General features: G+C 42.6%; 1 protein-coding gene across 1 annotated transcript in view; it reads right to left on the bottom strand.

Moving 5' to 3' along the window:
* Positions 1-20,191, bottom strand: part of SEMA5B (semaphorin 5B) — a gene marked incomplete at both ends in the record, with an annotated part of 131,504 nt that extends 111,313 nt beyond the window's left edge. The window contains 2 exons of the mRNA XM_084265328.1: positions 5,167-5,266; positions 20,038-20,191. Of these exons, the coding sequence (XP_084121454.1) occupies positions 5,167-5,266; positions 20,038-20,191 (254 nt within the window). The remainder of the gene's footprint in view (positions 1-5,166; positions 5,267-20,037) is intronic.
* Positions 20,192-21,225: the final 1,034 nt, after the last annotated feature.

The following is a 21,225-nucleotide window of genomic DNA, read 5'->3' as shown; positions in this document are numbered from 1 at the left end:
CTTGCAGTAACCCTTTTGGGACATCAGTCACTCCATTCAGTCTTCAGCTCCTAAGTCTGCATGATCTAGATGCTTATACCACTAGGAGCAATAATAATCAGGAAGGGGTGCACCCAAGCTACTGTGCTTTCCCTAGAACAACCTTTCTAAGTTCTCATAGCACCTTCCCTGCACTCCAGACTCACCATTTCTCCTTTCCTGCACTTGCCTAGCTGGCATTAACAGGCACATTCAATTCAGCTCTGAATCACTTATGAAAATCATGCCCATCAAAGCATCCAGACCTGCTTCACCAGGGGCTTAGTAGCTTTACATTTATTGCAGAGGAGTCTGGCAGTCCAGAATGATGAGCACTTTACTTGCCAGTTTTGAGTCCCTTGGTGCAGCTTTTGCTCACTAGCCTCTGACTCCAGGCTCCTCTTGGTAATGACTATTTGTGACAAGGACTCCTGAGCTGTAGTTCCCTGTGCAACAGCCATGAGAGAGTATCCTTTCCCATCTCCTGATGGAGCTGACAGCCTCCTTAACAGACAGAACTATGAGGACTTCTGGTCATGCAGCTATCTGGCTGGTTTTCTACAGTAACACCTCCACTTGCTGTGAATGGCCAGCCCTTGTAGCCATGCCTCTCACATCCACAGCCTCAGCAGGCTACTGCCCCAGGCTGACAGCCCCACAGTTTCCTTCTGGGAAAAGTCAAATGTTTCCCTCAGGGCCTCCCAGCCACTCTCTGTGTAGCCATTTGTTTGGGTACCGTCCTCCTGTTGTCCAGGCTGTTTCCCTTCAGTTTGCTGTCATGCCAGATTGTCACACGGTGTCTCAACCATCCTCCTTTAAACCTTTTATGTTCTCCTCACCAGGGAGCTCTTGTGAAGCAAGCTTTTTGGCCTGACTCCAAGCAGGGTCTTTCATATCAGCATTTCTTTGCCGGCTCCAGTCTCTGCCCAGCCAGTAATGAGAGAGTCTCCTCGAGAGGATGGGCTGTCACAGCTACACATTGTACCTCCTACGCAAAACCCACCCTCCCCAGAGATTGGACAACCTGCCTACAGCAAGGTGAGGGGGCAGAGCACTGATGCTACAACAGGCAGGTGAAATCACTGCCATGGGGATGGGACAAGGCCAGCATGCCTCTGCTATGGATGGGGAAGGGAACAAAAGAGGGGAAGAGGTAAAGAATAATGTTGGAGAGTTGAGCTGGGGCATTGTGCAGGAATGGGGATGGAGGCTTCCTCTTGTTCCACCACCACCACCACCTCCAGTATCTCCATCACAGCACAGGCACACTGGCTAAGGCGAAGAGCCTGGGGCTGTCTGGCTGCCAGGCAGGCTGCTGCTCTCTGTGGTTTCTCACAGCATCTAGATCTGACCTTGAGCTACAGCAAGCAGATACCATCAATTCAAACAGTCGTATCTTTTAAGTTACCACTTTTTTTACAGGTCTCTTTTGCTTGCCCATCGAGTTAGGAAATTCAGCTTATCTCCTTTGTTAAACCATTTATTATACAGCAGCTCATTCAAGCTGTTCTTCCCAGTCCATTCACCAGCTGTATTACTGACAAAAGAGCAGTGTCCCAGTCTCTAGCCTTTGTTCTGGTACCAGAATAATCTCCTCTGTGGCTCTTCTGCCGTGGCGGCATATGTACAACTTGTGTCTATAATTCAAAACTATAGCTCATTATGCGACACTAATCTGTGAGAAACTGCCACCCATTTCCTCACCATTACTCTTTGATTTCAGATGTTTAGGTAGAGCAAATAGACCCTCAGTTAATAAAAGCAAACTGCTCGCTGGGAATGCTGTATAGCAGAGCTAAATTTGAAATCTAATAATGGGAAAGAGATTGAAAGTAAAGACAATAAGCATTCCAGATCACGCTATTAGAGAGGGATGGAAGTTTCTACGTAGTCAAGGCTGCAATCAGTTTCCATTTCAGCTCCTTTATTGGCCTTGACTTGGAAGGTTTCTCAGGTCTGAAAAATTCAAGGCTTATTCTTGACAAAAAGAAGAAAGTGTTTTGCAAAAAAGCAGGACAATTGGACAAAAATGGCATTGCTGATAGCTAGCACAGAAAAAGCAGGATTCAAGTTCTCCAAATCACTGTTTTTTTAATGGGGGTGGGGGTTGTTATCTGTCTTGGGTTTTGAGCTGTTCAGATCATATTTTCAAGTTTTTTCTCAATAATAATGAGGTCTAGAATATTGTTTTTCCTCCCATTAAAATAAGCTCAAATAGTAATCACATGTGCTCAAGAACTGAAAAAAGCAACAAATATTTCAAAACAGTCACTCATTTACCAAAGAAAAAACCTAGTATATTAAAATACCAACCCTATAGTTAAAGCAAAAACAAAACATGCAAACTATGAGTCAAAATGCTTATGAATTTTTGAAATGTGTGGTTTTATACTTAATGAAATGTGTCTCATAATATGGGTAGTGTGAGATTTACAGTGTTTTAAACTATTCGTATCCTTACTTGCAAATGTTTGGATTTTACGAATGATGTGACAAGTAAATACATTGCTTAGAAACCATAGGGCCTTTGAAACTAATTCTTTTGTTCCTGAGATTTTGACTTGGCAGGTGTTTGGTGAAGCGGAGTTATCAAACTGCCTCTGGTTTGCACTCAGACAGCACCAGTCATTGGGGGAGGACTCTCAGATAAGGATAAAGCTTAAAAATCTGAGGCTCGTGTTATTCCAGCTCCCCGTCTGCATGGCATGCCCTCAATACCTCTTGCAGTTTCAGTCACGCTGTGTCCAATTCCTGAAACCAAAAACCCTCGTGAGCCCCAAGATCTTCTTTTCTTCTAGGAAGCATTTTCTGTGAAGCTTTGAAACACAGGATGAAGTAAGCCAAAGAGATGCTGTGGTGAGGTCATACTGCTTTTAAATAGACAGAAAGAACTAGTCTGAAATAATTTATAACACTATCATCTAAGAGAATGATGTTAACCAGGAAATTGAGAAGTGGGAGTACTTATAAACTCCACCCTGATCCCAAACTCCTTCCACAACCCCAGAATAGCTGGCGTTACTACTAATATGATCTACAGTAGCACATTTAAACATGGTTAACATTTAAATTTAGGTTTCATAAATTACACCCTGTAGAGATGGATAGAGACAGCTCCTATCTCTTTGAGGTATTGTTTCATTTGCAAATTCAAGCAGATGGTGCACGAGCAACTAATGACTCAAAAAATCACCCTAAAAATAGTCCAGAACAAGGTGTGGATTTATCAGGGAAGGATGGAACAGAAAAGACTGTACTTCCCATTCCCATCTCTCTGGCACAGCTCTAGGAGCTCAGCACACCCAGAGGACCGGCAGTGCTGAGCGGCACCCCATCTGCACCCCCATATTCATACACCTCTCCCTGCCACCTCGCACAGGGTGGAAATGAGATGGTGAAGAGGGAAAGGGCTCAGCAGCCCCTCCTTTTCCCACACCAAGCTTGTATCCAACCCAAAAATAATACCCTGGGAAATTACTTCTCCATTACCTCTACCAAGAGTTGCTCGGCAGAGCCGCGTGGCACCATCAGAACTTTCAGTCCCAGCCAGGTGGGTAGTGCTGCAGGAAAACTGGCTTTTCCAGGGAAATTCTGTGAATGCTTGTCACTGCTTCCTCGTGAGGCAGCACACTGCACTATATGGCACTCCCAGCGGGAAGTCAAATTCGCTGGCATTCCCCTATTTATAAAGTTATTGTAGCCTCCTGTCTAACCAGACTCCTACAAACTCTTGTGGAGACAGAGACTCCCTCCAGGACACGTTGCTGGGATTTGAGCAGGGGTGAAGCACGTCAGCAGCATCTGCATGGTGGGGGGTGGGAGGGATGGGGGAAACCTGCTGTGCAGCCGAATTATGTAAACCATAAATTCCTCAGAGCAACATGCCTGTGTTTGCGCAATGCCTGGCAGAAGGCACTGTTTGCAGCTGTCCCCAAAGCAATGCCATTCTGAAGTAATAAATATTAATAATTGCTGGTTAAAGATTCCAGCACAGGTAAAGCCGCAGCTTGAAAAGCAAAATGTTTCTGTATGAGAAGCAGGAGGGCCTCTGGCAATTGGAACAGCTACAGGAATGTAAGTGTTATTATTTACTGCACAAATACACTCAGAAAATGTATATTAAATCACACTTTGGTCATCTCTGTGGAGCAACCCTCTCCCTCTGCTACACATCTTGCTCTTCTCTCTTGTTCATTGCAGGAGTTCTTCCAGCTCTGCTCCTCACCTCCCTGTCCTCTAGTGCCGAATAACCTGGGAATAAGGCAGTCTCTTCCTCTGTTTCATTAATAGCACAGACTGCTATCAGAGTGTTATCTGATTCTAAATGTTATACTTAAACTGATTTGTTAGACCATGCTTAGTCTTTTCTTTTTGGGTTGTCTTATCTGTTTATTACTCTATAAAAAATAGTTGCTGCCGGGGCTCATGATTCAACCACTCCTGACGTATATTATTTCCCCGAATCGTAGTTCTTTTCCCTGCTGCAAATGCAACCTCTAAATTCGTTAGAGATTGCCTATGCTCATACTTCGTGTTTCTAACCTCTTCTTATGGCATCCTAAATAAAAATAATGTTTGAAAATAAAGGAAAATATATGCTAATGACATACAATGGGCCAGAGCAACAGAGTTGCACCAAAATGCATTTAGGTGGGGATCTGGTTTTATCAGCATGATGAAGCAAACAGGCTGTGGAGTGAATTCTAAAAAAAGAGAGAAGGAAACAATCATTTGCACTGCCAAAGTCTTACTGTGACTCACACAAGGTGTGTAGATGAACCCAGTGCAGAGGGAGAGCCTGGCCATGACAAACAAACCACAAAGTCAGACTCTGTGCTGGCAGAGAGATAGTGCAGAGCCATTTACTATAACTCTTCTAACATCCATGGTACTGAGGGAGATGCCAGCATTCTGTTTCATTAACCAGTCATTTTGATTGCATCTTTTTTTCTTTTTTCTTTTTTTAATTCTAGTAATTTTCTCCTCTTTGCAATTATACTAGAAGTCTAAATCCCTCTACATAAATTATAGCTTTCTTTTTGAGGGGGAGTCTGGCCACATGAGCTGGAAACACACTCCTCTGAAGCCAGAACCTGAAGGGAAAGAGCTCGAGTAGCACCCCTGGACTAATTAAAAGATTATCTTTACCTTGCTCCCACAATGAGCTGGTTCCTGTTGGCATCCAGTGCAAGCTGAGAAAAGTCATGCACACCTGGATAGGTGAAATTCGACATCCAGGGCTTCAGATCTGCAATAAAAATGAGAAAGTAAAAAACAATAAAGCTGCTCTAGAAGCAGTGAGTTCACCTGGACATCCACTAATGGATTTCCTACTGAGTTACCTGTCAGGGCAAGGCTAATTAATAATCTATTTAAAGAGTTTTATATTTATTCTGATTCTCTGCAGAATATGCAAAAACCTGTACATAAACACAAGGCTGTCTCTGCAGTTATTTTCACATCCAAGAGGAGTGTCAGCATTGGTTTTGGAGACAACAGCAGCTTGATTTTACTTCTGTTAAAACTGAGGAACTGTCTTCAGTGCCAGGGTTAAGTCACACAAAGGAACTAGGATGCCCGTGGTAACACCTCCATAGCCTTGCCCCTTGTGCTAAGGGGGAAAAGGGAAACTGCTGCTCTGCAGAAAGAGAAGGTGGGGTCATCAACTAGCTTGGATTTACCAAACAAGGCAGCTGTCCACACTGCAATCACACAGGTTAAATGCCAAGGAATAAATTTGGCTGTGCTATGCTTGTGGAGACAAAACTTCCAGAAGCTACAGCTGTTAACACAACATCAACTGAGAGATCCAGGGCAGATAGTCCTGATGTAATAAAAGGTACACCTGTTAAAAGAAAAAGCTGAATCACTATTTTTAGGGTACTCTTGGGCATGACTCTAGGGCATTCACAAAATATATTTACCAACTTTGACCTTGTGATACAGAGAAGTTCAACCTTACACCTTTACTGTGCAAACTAGGGATAGATTCATATATATCCTTCAGAAAGTCACCCCATTTTAGTGTGAGGACTTCTCTAGGGAATTTATTCTAACTGTTAACTATTCTGGCTGTTAAATACATGGAGAATACCAAGTATCTGAGAGAGCAAGGCACAAATGAGATCAAATCAGTGTATCTGTAATCCCCCTGTGACCTGTTGACAAGTTACCCTGCCTCGTTCAAGGACTGGACACTGAAGATGCAGGAGGCTCAGGATGAAAGCTGGTATCTTCGGGCCTCATGCCAACAGGATACCAATACACAGGCCAATGACCTGATGACTCATAACTATAATGATGTGGTTCAGACCCGTCCAAAAGAGCTCTGAAAAAACGTGCTCAGTTGTCATTTTATATCCCCAATGATAACTGAGAAGTCTCACTGAAGGCAGCCAGGTTTGAATGTTTTGCTTTAGGCATTAGTTCCCCATTCCACAGGGGTGAGATGACAATCCTGATGAGGTCTCTTATTAAGGCCTTTTGTGCCTCAGCGTGCTTTGTAGGATTACAGGGATGGAAGAAACCTAATCAAACATGTCAGTTATCAAAACCTTACGAAAAAAAAAAAGATATAAAAGTCCCTACACCCGACTTGTCCTGCCTGCTGTTCCAAAGCAGAACCTTGTCGTGGAGCTTCTGCATCTGCCCTGAACACCACCATGTCTCATAATATCTCCTAAACCCTTTCACCATGGAGCTGAGCACCATCAAGCCTGGTCCCGTTACCCACCTAACTGGATGTTGCCAGGGCCTCTTTGACAATGAGACTTCCATCCCTGCAATCCAAAAACCCTGTCGACAGGAGACGGAGGCTTCCAGCCTTCCTCAGCATTCCTGTCACACTGCGTAGCCACTCACAGCACGTGTACCTCCTCTGCTCCTCAATGAAAAGGTATGAGTTAAGGAATAACTCAGCCCATCTAACCTTCAAGCATCTCCACCTCCTACACTCCTCTGGGACCCTTAATGATGTACTAGCACCAGGGAGGCACCAGTTTCACCTCTGGCATTCTCCTAACTAATGGGGCTCTATCTTCTTTTCCTGTAGCTCTTTAGCTGCAGACACATTTTGAGCCAAGCAGCAGAACCAGCAACAATAGCACCTTTCAGGCAGGTTAGCCAGCTGACATCTGCTGCAGATCTCCTGGCATTTGTGTTGGCTGACGGAGGTGGGATTAGGGGACTGCTATATAATGATGATACCTTTTAAGGACCCTGCTTTTAGCCATAATTTCTCTTGTCATTTTACCTCTTCTTCTACCAATTCTTTCCTACTAACTAGCCCACTATCACAGTGCAGTGGCAGGATGAATATTTCTTTAGCTGCTGCTCTAAGCAAAAGCCCCTCACTTCAGAGAGGTGCACTCATCAGAGAGGTGTACTCATCAGTTCTTCCTTTTAATGGCAAATTCTGACAAATTACAGGTAAAAATAATTTAAAAAAAAAATAAAGGCAGTAGGTGGCTCGAATCTTTCCCTGTTGGCTGAAATGTCAATCAAGCCCAAGAAATAACAGGCAGTGTCTTGATTTCTATTACTACTGCAGGTGGTACAACTTATAAAGAAACCCTTCCTGGTTATTAAATTAAAGGCTGCAAGGCGTGCATCCTCATAGCAAAATTAAGCTTTTATAGGCTTGTAGTTGGAGATTATTAAACCCAGCATGGTCGCAGCTAAGAATGTCTAAATGTGAGTTGTCAGAATTAATGCCAAATGGCACATTTTCCTTCCCAACCCTATTTCTTCCCGTTAAGAAGGAAGGGATATGGTGGACTGGAAATGCAACCAAAAGTCAGGACATGGGACTTTTTTCATTGGATACATTCAAATCTACCTCTTACACCACTGGCATCCCTAGGGACAGTTCCAGGTTTTCATTTTGAAATTAGCTCAGTTCTGCAAGGTAAGTGCTGCCCTGGGTCTATCCCATATTAGTTGAAGTTTACACATATGGACCCAATGAACTCCAGAGTTTGCTTGTATTTGACCTTTCTCAGAAGGCTGATTTTTCCAGTGCTGACTCTTTAATTTGGCTGGAAACCTTCAGTGCTGGGACATGTTTACATTTGCAAAAGTATCTGTTTAAAAACAGTATGAAAAATTAAAAACCAAGGCCCTGGCTTTGCATGTCGGCAGCAGGAGCCGGAAAGCAAGGAACCACATGGCTTAGGGGCAAAATGTTCATCAAGGCCTCCTTTGTGCTTCTCATCTCTAATCATTTCCAGGGGGTTAAAGATCCATGCTCTCACTTCCTCCACATGAGTACCAGCGAACAAAAGTTTAATAGTTTCCAACACCATCCATCGCCAGACATCTGATTCAGAGCCTCTAAGGCTCTGCAAGGCCCTCCAGAGCTCAAGGTGGTTCAGGTATCCAGCTGCAAAGAAGACAAAGCTTCTCAGGAAATGTAAGTCTGCAGACCCAGCTGTGCTCAGGCTATTACACATGCAAAAGACAAGGAGAAAAGAGGCCCACTGCCATGTCAGAGGGTGGTCCCTGCAGCCTACTAGCATGCTGCTCTGCTCTGGCTTCCTGAGAGTACAGGACTGGGACAAGGATTAGTCAGCTGCGCAGAGGACGGTGTGCCAAATCGCAGGAGCTGGGTTTAAGGGCCTGATCCAGAGGCTCCTCAAATCATTGGCAGTTTTCCACCGAGCTCCATGGGGTTTGGATCCGCTTCTAAAGATGTGGTAAACCTGGTAATACTTGAGCCTTCATCTCCTTAAAACCAGCTGCTCCCCACCTCACCCTTGCACTGTGTGTTTTGGAGGAAAGAATGTAAACACTGAGTTGAGACTTCCCTGTCTGAAGGACAGCATTTACTGCTTCATCTCACTTAAGCCCACTTGTAGCTCCCATCTCCAGCAGGCTGTAACAGCTCTGTGCATCCAGCACGCCCCAAGCAAGTGCAGAGAGGTTAAATGCCCGTGCCTTGAAATTGCAAAGCTATTGCTAGATGCACAGAGCAAGGCTAACCACTGTGTTATTGAAGAGCACCTCTTCCGGAGTAATTCTCAGGATGGGTTTCCTAGTCTGGAGCAAAAGAAACTAAGCTAAGCAGGTCCAAGGGTTCTTTGTGTAAAATAAGGGTACACCCACACACAGAGCCTAACCCTGCTCCTGTCCTGGCACTGCACAGAAAAGCTTCAAAGATACCGTACAAAGACCTGAGCAGAGGAAGACAGGGAAGCTGAACAAGAAGGAAGATTGAGAAGGACCCCATTCTAGAAAATACAACCTGAACCACATGCATTACATAAAGCCCCTGTAAAATAAGCTGATTCAACAGTAAAGGCTTGTGCAATGAAGTAGAGCATTCATATAGGACTGGGACCCTGCCAGACTCAATGGGAATAAATAAATACCCATTCTGCAGACAGTCAGACCTACTTTTGTGCAGTGTTGATTTCACCACACATTGAATACTTCCCTTACTGCCTTGTTATGGTCTCTTCTAAGTTCCTTTATCTCATAGCATGTTTAATTACTGTGAGTATTTCAGTGTTCGTGGGAAGTCCCAGATGATGACCATGACTTTTGAACTGTACAGTCTTCTCTTCTTCTGGTTTGCTTCAGCCCTGGCACAAGGCAAACCATGCTTAGAGACTGGCAGATACTCCAGTTTGCAAGTACTCAACTGCTTAGATCTTTTTCAGTGCACCCATTACCCTGGAGGACTCTCACTGTTGGATGCCAACAATGACCAACAGATGCAAGTAACTTTGAAACATAAGGTAACATCTCAGGCTATTTTCTTGTCATCGACTGATGAAATGTCCAGTCTTCAAAATCAGACCTACCATCTCAGACCATCTTCTGATAAAATTATCCTTAGTATTCACAGTATTTGTCATGAAGAAGACAGCTTACTGCTAAGACTGAGGCCATCATTTCCTTTCTGTGTGGGCCACTGACCAGAACCAATCAGAGACAAAACAAAAAAAGCTGTAACCAAAGATCAGAAGGCTGATGGCTACCCATGCCTGTCTCCTCAAACACAGCAAGTGTGGACATGGCTAAGGATTCATAGAAGTTAAAGGCTACTTACAGTGTTATCTTTATTAGACTGATAATAAATAATATTTTAATATCAACCTAATTTTACATTTTAGCTCTCTGTTGTAGGTCACACCGCAGGTTAGTGCAATTGTTTTTGGAAAATAACTTTCACTCCTTCCCCATGCTGAGATGTAAAAGTAGCCTCTGCTACACAAAACCTCTCCACAATTCAGCAAATTTATCAAGGGAAGGAGAAATCTTTTGCTGTGCAAGCAGAGCTGAACAAACAAATGTGTCAGCACTCAGAGTTCAACTTTACTCATGAGGCCAAAAAACTCAAGTTGGCTTTATCCCAGAAGTCCTCCTACACATACATATTACCCTGCTGTCTTGTCTTCCCATCACCACCTCCACCTCATTACTGGTATTCTCTCTTTCTTTAACCTGATCCATTGAAGTCTTTAATTCTCCATTAAATATGTCCTCATCCCAACTGCTGCAATTTCTAGCTTCAATGCCTTCTTAAATCTCTGCTCTCCACTCACAGATATGAGTACTCAGAACGCTGTTGGCAGAGTACTACACTTTCTACAAAATGGGCCAAACCAGCGGTTTCCTTCTCTCCCCACTCAATACCCAAATCCACTCGGATGTTCTTCCAGCTGTCTCATTTTCATGGTTTCACTCAGTTTACCCCTCATTCACCTTCCCTCCCACTACTGCTTTATTTTCTAGCAGTCTTCACCTTCCAGCCATGTTTCTACCTCGTCTCCCTCCTGCTCAATCAATTCTTCCCATCTTGGCCAACTACAAAGCTCCTCCTCGGATGAGAGAAACAATGAGCTAACCCAGGAGTGGCCTGAGAGTCACTGTGATAGCTGCTTGCAGTAAGCCATTCCCCTTCATTGAGATCCAAGAAGCAAAAGAACTGCTAATGTCCCTCCCCAGCCTGTCCAAAAACTTGTGGATATGAGATAACTGGAAGGAGAAAGAATAGGACTGTTTCTCTCTTGGTATCATGAAAGAGAGAATAGTCCCATCTCTCAGCTACTAGCAAAAGGAAGGAGACAGAAGACAAGAAAGAAAAGGCTCTTCTCTTCACCACCTTGAAGGGAAAAAAAAATAAAGACCTGAGGACTCGGGTTGCACCTTCACAGAGCCACAGGAATCACAATAACAATAATAACCTAGATATGTTATCATTTAAAGTTAGGCCAAATCTAAATCATTTTGTGCCTCTCCTCTCGCTATTTACAGCTCCTCCTTAAACTGACCTTGCTGAGCTCCTCTCATTCCAAGAGAGGAATGAGATCTGGAGATGTAAGCATGGTCCCAAGTACCCACTGGCACTGACAATGGAGTCCTTTGCCTTGGGCAAATCACAAAACCTTTTAGTGTCTCAGTGCTTCCAATTGTTAAATGGGTTTAGGGATACTGGCTAATGCTTCAAGGCTTAGCTAATTATCTGTAAATAATATGGCATACAGGAGGCACTAACTGTTGCTAATGCATACCTAACATTTTGACTCTTTGTTTCCTAAATTTTAATCATTGCTTCAAAACAAGTGTTGCTAAATTGTTTCAATATGCAGAAAAAAAAAGAACTTAGTCCAAACCTAATTTTTGCAAGAGTACATTTATGACTGCCTGTTTATTTACTTTTTTATTAATATGGAGCAGCTGGCAAAACATACCAGTCTATCAGGAAGAACACAGGGATTCAATCCCAGATAAAGAAAACACCAAATAAGCATGAACTAGTGCTCACTCCCAGTATGGGACAATGTGGTGTAAAGTTGTGCTGGAGGCTCCCTAGGGAAGGAGACTGAAGGACCATGAGTCTCTTTCCTGATTCTGCACATTTCTACAGTTCTTTAGCATATCTCTTCTTCAATTCTTCCACATTCCATCTTCTGTTGCACCAGAGAGGTGAGTCTTGGCCCATTTTCTATTTCATTTGGGTTTCTGTTTGCACATGGCAAAGGGCAGGCAGAAGCTCAGTCAAGACCTGCCCCAGGGAAGAGCCAGGATAATTCCACTCTCTATGTCCTCAGGCTGGGGGATTTGGAAAGAACTCTGTAACATGAGAGAGGCTCTGCTCTCTTCAGTATGGCTCCTAGTGCTCAGACCACCATAACACCTCAGACCCAAACTAACACAAAATGGTTTGGGTTGGGAAAGACCTTTAAGATCATGGAGTCCAACTAGGAAACTAGCACTGGCAAGTGCACCACTAAATCATGTCCTTAAGTGCCAACTTTAAAATACCCCCAGGGATGGTGACTCAACATACAGCATTGCAGACCCTCACTGGCAATGAACTATCAAGAGCAAGAGAAACCACTGTGCTTCAAGAGTGTAGGATATAGATGAGTCATGAGTGTGTCCATTTTCTGTAGCTGAGATTGACAGGACTAAAGGTGTGTGTCTACCTAGCACAGGACTTCATGGGAAGAATGGATTTGGCTTTCCTCAGCAGGCTACTGACTGGAGCAAACACTGCCCTAGCACTGCCTCCTCTCTCTAACAACCCTCCTGGAAAACCTTGCTGCTACTCCACATGGCTCTGCACCTTTTCACGCCTACCCTTTAAAAGCTGGCTAACTGTGCCAAACAGAGCCCTGCTGATGGCAAACCCACAGCTTTCTTAAGGATGTTGCAGTGTTTAGGTGTTGTGATCCATTGTTTACTGAAACAAGCCCTGCAGCTGTCACGCAATCTCCCTTGCTGAGAAAGATAAGGTGAGTGCTCATGCATCACTTGCAGCTTCCTATGACATTCCCATCAGTATAATCCTTTTATTCAGACAGGAAAGGGAGCTGCATCTTGGCTCCCACAGCCACTGCAGTCTGATGGAAAAAGCAGTCCTTTGTCACTGGGCAGCCATCATTCCACCTGCCTCCTCCACAACTGCAGGCAATTTTTTTTATTATCCTTACAGTTACATGCCTACACCAACCACTTGTGCCAGGAGAGATGGTGCAAAATTCAGGACAACTAGTAAGAACACAGGAGGGAGCTGAGAAACCTCCAGTGAGTTTCACCTGCAGGTACCCTGATCTGCCACAGAAGCAGATGATTTGGATGGACATCTGAAACAGAAGTTGACCCTCTTTGCTGGCTTGCCAGAGACTGAACTGGAGACACCAAACCAAAAGTACAATTTGTACTTTTTAGTCAGCCAGGCCTATGAGGATTCCTGTCTTCTGTGCACAAAGGTCCCACCATGAGCCAGGTGCACCAATGAATAGGAGGCGAGGCTGTAAAATCCTGAAAGACTTTTGAAATGAACCAGTTCTCATGAGGATCAGTGTTTTTAAATTGGAAGCTGGCTAATAATAGTAAAGGATTATCAAAGACCACATTCACCCATGACCTCCACCTCTTTTATTAATGTGCTGTAAAACAGAGCAATCCCCATGTATAAAACACAAATCTGAATTTTGCAGCTCGAGCACTTCCACTAAAATACATTCTAAAGATCTTCCAATGTTGTAAAAAGGGGAGAACGGATGATCTATGAAGTCAGAGCTTTTTAAGCCAAAGCACAAGAGTTTCTTCAGTATTTTATCTGCAGCTCCCAAAGCTACAAATGATCATAAAAAGCTCTAGCCCAATGTACTGTGTATTGCAGATCACAGGCTTTCATCCTGCTAATCCTACAGTAAACCCAGGAACATGTTGGATTCCTTAACCACTTGATTTAGCCATGTTAGAGGAACAAGTTGGCCAGTTGGACCTGTGATAGCAGAACTCTCTAGAAACAAAACACTAGGCTTTCCATTTACAAACTTGATGTTTCAATGCTGTGCATTTTTGCCTGTGGCCTAGCTCAGCACATAAGCATACAATTGGTTTCAATCCCACACAATCCCATTGACTTCAAGATACATACATACTCAATGCTTGACTGAGCTGAGACTGTGGCTTTCCAGGCTGAACCCTGCATGATTAAACAAGAGAATTTCTTATGAGATTGTTAGTACTAAAGTGAACTTTGTCAAATCATAATAATATCCTTGAATGGAAGGGTTTGGGAGAATGTGATATAGGAGCACTCATCAGAAGCAGATGTGCCAAATAAATGAGGTCTGCCATACTTATTCAGTTAGGGAACTATGCTAAGTAAACTTTAAAATTGAGAATGACATCTGTAAGGCATGTCTTTGTTTGCACTGAACCACTTCGCTTTGCTTTCCACTCTGTTTCTCTGAGGTGCTGCCTGGGATCCAGAAAAAGGCAGCTCACTTCCACATCCTTGGTCCAACTACTATGCCAAAGAAAGGACCATGCACATGCTGCTGTTAGCCCCAGATACACCAGCAGTATCTCTGGAAGATATGAATACACTACTCTGCTGTTGACCAGGGTTTTTCATGGCCTTGGTTCATGCATGCCATGCTGGTGACCTTCTGAGCACTTGTTTCTACACATTGCTCAGTCCTGCATGTCCTCTCCCTCATCATCACCACCTGTCATGGTCAGAACTATCCTATGTCTTACCTTCCCTCACTCCAGTATGTAAGAGTTACTCTACCACTTTCCTTCCTGAAGCTTCACTGCAAAGTCTTCCTTTTCTCTCCTGTCTGTCATGATTTATTCTGTCTAAAGCATTTTGTGAATGAAGAGCACTCTTCCAAGACCTGTTTTCCTCTTTAGGCCCCAAGAAACAGCACACTGTTTTCAATCAAAACTCATTGTAACTATTTGCGAAGTGCCTTGGACACCATTAAGGGGGAAGTGCCAAAGAACTAGCATTGTTATTTTTATAATTATTATTATGGAACAAAAAAAAATATATTGAGAGCAGAAGTTTTGCCGGAGAGCAAATTAATTCCCTAACCACTGTATATTTACGGCTTTATTAGTCACAATTTTCAAACAAATTCTAAATCCACCGTAAAGAAGAACATATCAGCTTCAGTTGCCACAGTTCCATTTTTCAAGATTAAAAAGAAAACTGCCACAAGGCTTGCCTAATGGAAACAAAATCTATACTGAAATGCACTGAAGGTCGAATGTTCTGTAGCACCCACAGGATACTACCAGTTTCCGATCAACACTCCATCATCAGTTAATGTTTGGACTCCCTGTATGAAGATTCAAGGGCAGCAAGGCTATGAACTAGAAGACAATTCTCCCATAATGTATTTTGCCTTCTTTTCAATGTTTAGCCGGATGTCTCTTTTATACTTCACCCCACAATCTTCATCCTTCGTTAACTAAGGTTTTGGTTTGGACTGTTAAAATCTCACTTGCTCAAGAACAGTGTAAATCTTTATCAGAATTTCCTAAGGGGGTTTCCTAGCTGGTCTTTGGAGTCGATGAATACTAATATGCTTTTTTCCCCATCAATATACAGTAAAGGGAATAATGTATTAGTGACCAATTCAACAATAGCAGGGGTGTTTGGTAAAATGTCAAGAACCTTCAAAAGAAATAAATCATAGCCTATTATCCTCCAGCTCACAAAGTTAAAACAGCTTTTGCTTTCAATACAACAAGCAAACACTTAACTGCTCCCTACAGATTCCAGTGTTAGAAACTGGTCACGTTTCAATAAAATGTTGTTTAAAGAAAGAAAATATTGAGAAAATATATAGCAAGCTACATTCAAGCAACCTGAATCACGTTCATCGGGTAGGAGGTAATAATTACAGACAGTCTGAAGTAAAATCCCAGATTTAAGCACTCCCAAACTAATTCATTTTGAATACCTGAGGCAACAGACAGAGCCACTTGTCTGCATCTAGGAGAGACTGAGGATTAGACAATATATTTAAATGCCTCACACTGAGAGCTCACACCAGCCATGACGATACAGTCTGCTCAGCTGAGATCCGCAGTCCTGAGAAGATCTGGGATGTAAGCTATTTAACCAAGTCCACCTCTCTCTTATACTTCAGCATGAGATCAGCTGATGTGTTTTATGGATGAAGACAGGCTGCAATTATTTAAGCGGAAAAAAATGATGCTTACACTAACTGCCATGACCCAGGGGAGAAAGCCCTGGGATGCAGAACAGAGGAAAATCTGGAAAGTCTATCATACTTTTTCCTAAGCAGAGTGATTTAATGGATAAAACTCATGAGAAATAAATCATAGTAGAACCTGCAAGTGGAAACCTGTCTACAACTCATTTCCAGTTAAGTTGTGAATATCTAAGTGATTCATACAGTACAAATGAGTTTGCAAACTTTTAAGAACTTCATTGGTAAACAAGCTGAAACCAAGCTCTCTGCACCCACTGCAAACATATGCACGTCAGTCACAGCGCTGGCTCTCGAAATAACAAATCTTATATAGTATTGCTGTGGCAGAAGATGTTTCTGGCTTTCCCAAGGACATGCTACAAAAGAGCTTCAAATATCTTTAATGAATAGCAAAGGTGCTTTATGTATAAGACGCAGCTGCATAACGGTGGAGGATACTGCTAAGAACCAGTATGGCAGGGACATAACCCAGTTGCAAATGCAGGGACTGTTCTGTTGGTTATATATATGGAAAAGATGGGAAAGCTGAGCATGTCTGACAAGAACTAGAAACAATTTCTCTAATGTTTGGCTTACCAGAGTGATCCACAGTGGAGCTGTGCTGGGATGACATACTGTTTAGTGAAACGGGACTTGCATGCGTGTGGTATAAATAAAAACACACTCTGGTATAAATAAAAAAGGATGCACTAAGGATATACCTGACTTGTTTCACTAATTTCTCAACTCACAGAAAAACAAGCAAGCATGCAAGATCCTTAATGTAGCTACCCACTCACAGCCAAACAGGTAATAAGACACCAGAAACAGGCTCCTGGGAAGTAAAAGATCATTTTCTTATTGATCTAACAAGGGAAATCAAACTTTAACTGGATTTCCTATAAGCACAGAGTAGAACAATCTAATTATGAAAAGCCCAAACCGGGTACATTATTATTGTTGGTGAACTGTACAACAAGCATCATTTATAAGCTCCAAGGAAACTGGGGCACCATTGTGTTAGTCTGGTACTGTGCAAACACACAGGATGGTGTTCACAGCACAAATTGCTAACCCATCCCCTGCGACCTTTGCAGTCTGCTAGGACAAACCATTCAGCCTACAGTCCCTTCCCAGGCTCCATCTCTCCTGGTAGTACAAAATTTATCTTAAGCATGTAAAATAGGCACATTTAAGATCAGAATGTAGGTCCCTCAACTTGTCTGGACCATTTTCTCTAGGTCACAAGTAATAGGAGGTAGTTTGGGGAATGGACTCTGTAAGGAAACAGCATTTCTTCATCTCTGAACACAGCTAAAGTAAACACATTTTGCATATATAGACTCCTTTCTGCTTAAAGGAGTAGGTCATGCAGTGTATGCTTTCTTTCTTACCTCTTAGCACTACAAAGAGTTATCAATTCAAAAGGATGGTTGAGTAGTGTGAATGAGACACAGTAAGCAACAGATGAGGCACAGCAAATACAGAATTTCTTAGGAAATATGTTAAAAAACAGACAGGAATTTTACTTGGATTCTTCCATGACAAGGATATTATCCAGCCAACTGGATGTTAAGAATATCTCAGTCTGGAGGAAAAGTACAATAGAAAGAGAGCCTGAGCACACACAAGGTGGGAACTGGAGAACACAAAACATGTTACAGCATCCCATTTATTTTGCAATGGGAAGCCTGACTAGCAAGATTGTGAAAAAGAAGCTATTCAACCCCTTTGTAACATAAATTATTTTGTTAATGTGTTCATTCTGGCAGTAAATAAATGCATCCTGTATGACTGGATGGTCTAGGGCCTTGCTATGATTGCCCATCCACTGAAAATTGCTGCTGCAATGTAATCTTCTCCCCTGGAAGCAGGAACATCAGCAGAACTGCTGCTGGGGTTGCTCTTTCAGTCACTGGCATGACGTTCTCATTGTATGGTAGGTTGTGATCAATGGGATGTATTTGGTGACCCACAGGAAGCCCATGAGCTACACTGCTGAGCAAGAGACATCTCAGAGTTTCAGAGCAGTGTACAAGGTGTCCATTCCCCTGCTTATCTCTCCTTGCAGCCTAAACCTGCTCGTGTGGGCTTCAGAACAGGGTGCATTTTTGGAGCTGTAAGCTCTACTCCATAGAGCTTAAATTCTATGTGCAGTGAAAATAAGGTGCCTTTATTTTTATTCCTGTGTATTTTCCAGCTGAGCTTTGCAGCAGAAAATACACAATTTAACTGTATCACGAACAATCATGAGGAAACAGGTGCTGAGATGAAACAATAACTGTGACTTTAACTTGGGTTTAAGAGAGCCAAATGATAATCTGGGTCATTTTCTTGTTGTGTCTGCAATTTTAATCTTTAATTCTTTTGTATAATTGTCAAGTTCTAATTAACTAACTCATTAGTTTTTGCCCACTATCATTAAAGAGAGAATGTGAACAAGAACAGTAAAAGAGCAAGAGATTTTTTTTTCTGTGCAAAATTTATGCCTGATTAAAACAAAGCCAACTGGCAGATTACGAGTGTGTTTATGTAGCCATCACTTCTGCAGAGAAGCACTCACACTGAGTGTCAAAAATGCCCACCAATCCCTCAACATCGGGAGTCGGGGCTCTAATATACCCTGCAGGATGATTTATCCCACAAACACACCCTCTGCAAACACAAAGTGTGGTGCTCCTGGTTAATAGAAAGAGTGCACACTTTGCTTTACTTTCGAGGTCCTCATTATTGTATTGCCAATTTAAATATCTGAGTTATACCACATTTTTAACCACAGGAGTTTCTCTTTTCGCCCCTCCCCAGTTAAACAGATGGTTAGACTTATTTAGCAATTAAAATCAAGGTTTATTTACCCATTTCACCCAAGCAAGGTTAGAGCTTGCCATATCATGTAGTCTTAAAGATTTTGCTAATTTACTTTAATCCATTTAAACCTTTAAAGCATAGATAATGGAAACCAGACAAGAAATCTCTTACACTTTCCAAATTAAGAGACAAGTTTCCTTCTCTGTGAAGAAGAGTAAAGCTTTCTAGAAGAACCCTGAAAGGTCAGCAAGGAAGCCTTTGACTATTTTCTTCCTGGAAACCCTATATCAAAGGTCACAAAACCACAAGTAAATTGCCTTCAGCAAAGAACCTAACTAGAGACACATTGCAAGGTACTTAATTGCCTTTGGTGAAGAATGTAACTGGAGATGCATTGCAAAGCTTTAAATGGGAACTAAAATCGATATTTCAACATTTAGGAGGAAACCATTTTTAGCAAGGAGATTCAGCAGCTGATGCTGCTGGCACACTGAGCTTAACACACTTATCTGGGGTGAATTTAGAAATAATGGTGGCACCAATATAATGATCTAACTGTCGCCTGGGTAAGTGGTCAGATTGGACAGACAGCAGTTGAGATGTACATACACACTCGTGGAAAATCCAGCTGGGATGAGGACAAGAGGAATTCCATGTTGCAAAACAACAGATTGTCCATTGCAACACAAAGGCCCCCTCTCATATTCTTAACACCACGTCAAGTTAAATGCCCAGATGAAAGAAAAACTGCTAGCAAAGGTGATAGATACATAACAAAACAAAAGCAAACAAAAGCAACAAACAAAAAGGGAACCACTCCCTGCAATTTTAAAGCAATTTACTTCTCTTGCATTCAAGAATGTCCAAATTCTCTATCACATTTCACTTAAGAAGTGTCTGGATCCATTATACAAGCATTGCTGAATCTAGTTAGAGAAAGGGAAACAGAGTTTCAGTGTGGCACAAGATTACAGGGAGCCTAGAGCAGGACTGGAAATGGAGATTCTTAGACCAGCAGTCCCAAAACTGCCTGAATTAAGTGACTGCTGTGAAACCTCAGAGTTAAAACACTGGAAACCATCAAAGGGAATGTGATTCATCAAGCCACTGGCACTGGCCTGTGGATCACAGGTGTAAGGAAAACAGCACAGACTAAACCATCATCCATAACAACACCAGGAAGGACTTCAAAATGGTTCGTCCTACTGGAACTTGAAACAGGAATAGAAGCTCTTACCTTCAAAAGCAATTGTGGGGTGTTCTTTCCTGACACATTGCTGATGTTCAGTTTCAGAGTATTCAGGTACATTCTGTGATGCTGAGAGATGAAAAGCAAGAAGAAAAAGGCTTGGCAATGACAGGGAAATGGCCTTTAATCTTGAAACAACCATGACTGAAGGGCGGCTGCAGATCTAGCTTCCAAGGTAGGCCCAGGGAGGATACCTGAAATACAAGTAATTTCACTTTCAGAAAGACTTATCCACTGTGTAACATGGGTAGAGAAGGGTGGAGGTTACCCTTTCATCCCAAACCCACTTCTGCCAAGTACACGAGATAATATTCCACAAACAGCACCTAAAAAACCCCAAACAAAAACCATCAAAAAATCAAGACCAAATTTACAACTGCATTTGGGCTTCTGACTTCAAAGGGAAAGGAAGTGCACAGCTCCCTAAATATCTATCTCTGTGTAACTTTGGGGTCGGTGTCCTTTTACAGCAGCCAGAATGTGACAGCCAGTGCTGCCAGGAGGACATCTGAAACACTCCAGATGTAAACATGTGGACACCTCACTCCTCAGTTGCATGACGTGTCCGTGTTTAAACAACAAGCTACATTCAAGAGATGACTAAGGAAAGGCCAACAGCAGTCAGAACCACAACACATGAACCATTAATAGGAGATTCATACATTTTACCACTTTGGTTTTAAATGTCTTGAAACCAGATGAGACAATTTAAAGGTGTTGCCAGGAAAGTGCTAATTAAGGTAACATAAAAATTAAAAGAGCTTAATGGGGAGAATAGTGAGAAGTGAGTCAATTGCCTGTATTATCATGGGATGGTATAGCTCCCAGTCACAAGGGCTGAGGCACAGCTAAAGAGGAGGAGGACTTGCTCAGGCTGGGAGAGGGGAAAGTCACGCCTTTTCTACGTGAGCAGCTTTTAACAATAGCAGCAGCAAAGATATAGCTCTAAAAAACTCCCCTGGGCCTACCAGGCCTGAGGTAGGGGACAGAGGATTAATTAGCCCTTGCCACAAGCTCCCCAAGATGCTGCTGCAGCTTAGGAAAATCTGCATTGCTGAATTTAATCTTACTGATGTGCATATTATATTTTCCTAGGTAATTTTCTTCAATTATTGCAAACATGCATTTCCAAACAGAGTCTCCCACCCTTAAACCTTATCTAGTGATAAAGCTGAT

The sequence above is a fragment of the Gallinula chloropus genome, assembly GCF_964237585.1.
Source record: "Gallinula chloropus genome assembly, chromosome: 5".
In the NCBI taxonomy this organism is placed as follows: domain Eukaryota; kingdom Metazoa; phylum Chordata; class Aves; order Gruiformes; family Rallidae; genus Gallinula; species Gallinula chloropus.
The sequence above is the reverse complement of the archived record's forward strand: the minus strand, read 5'-3'. Positions and strand labels throughout refer to the sequence as shown.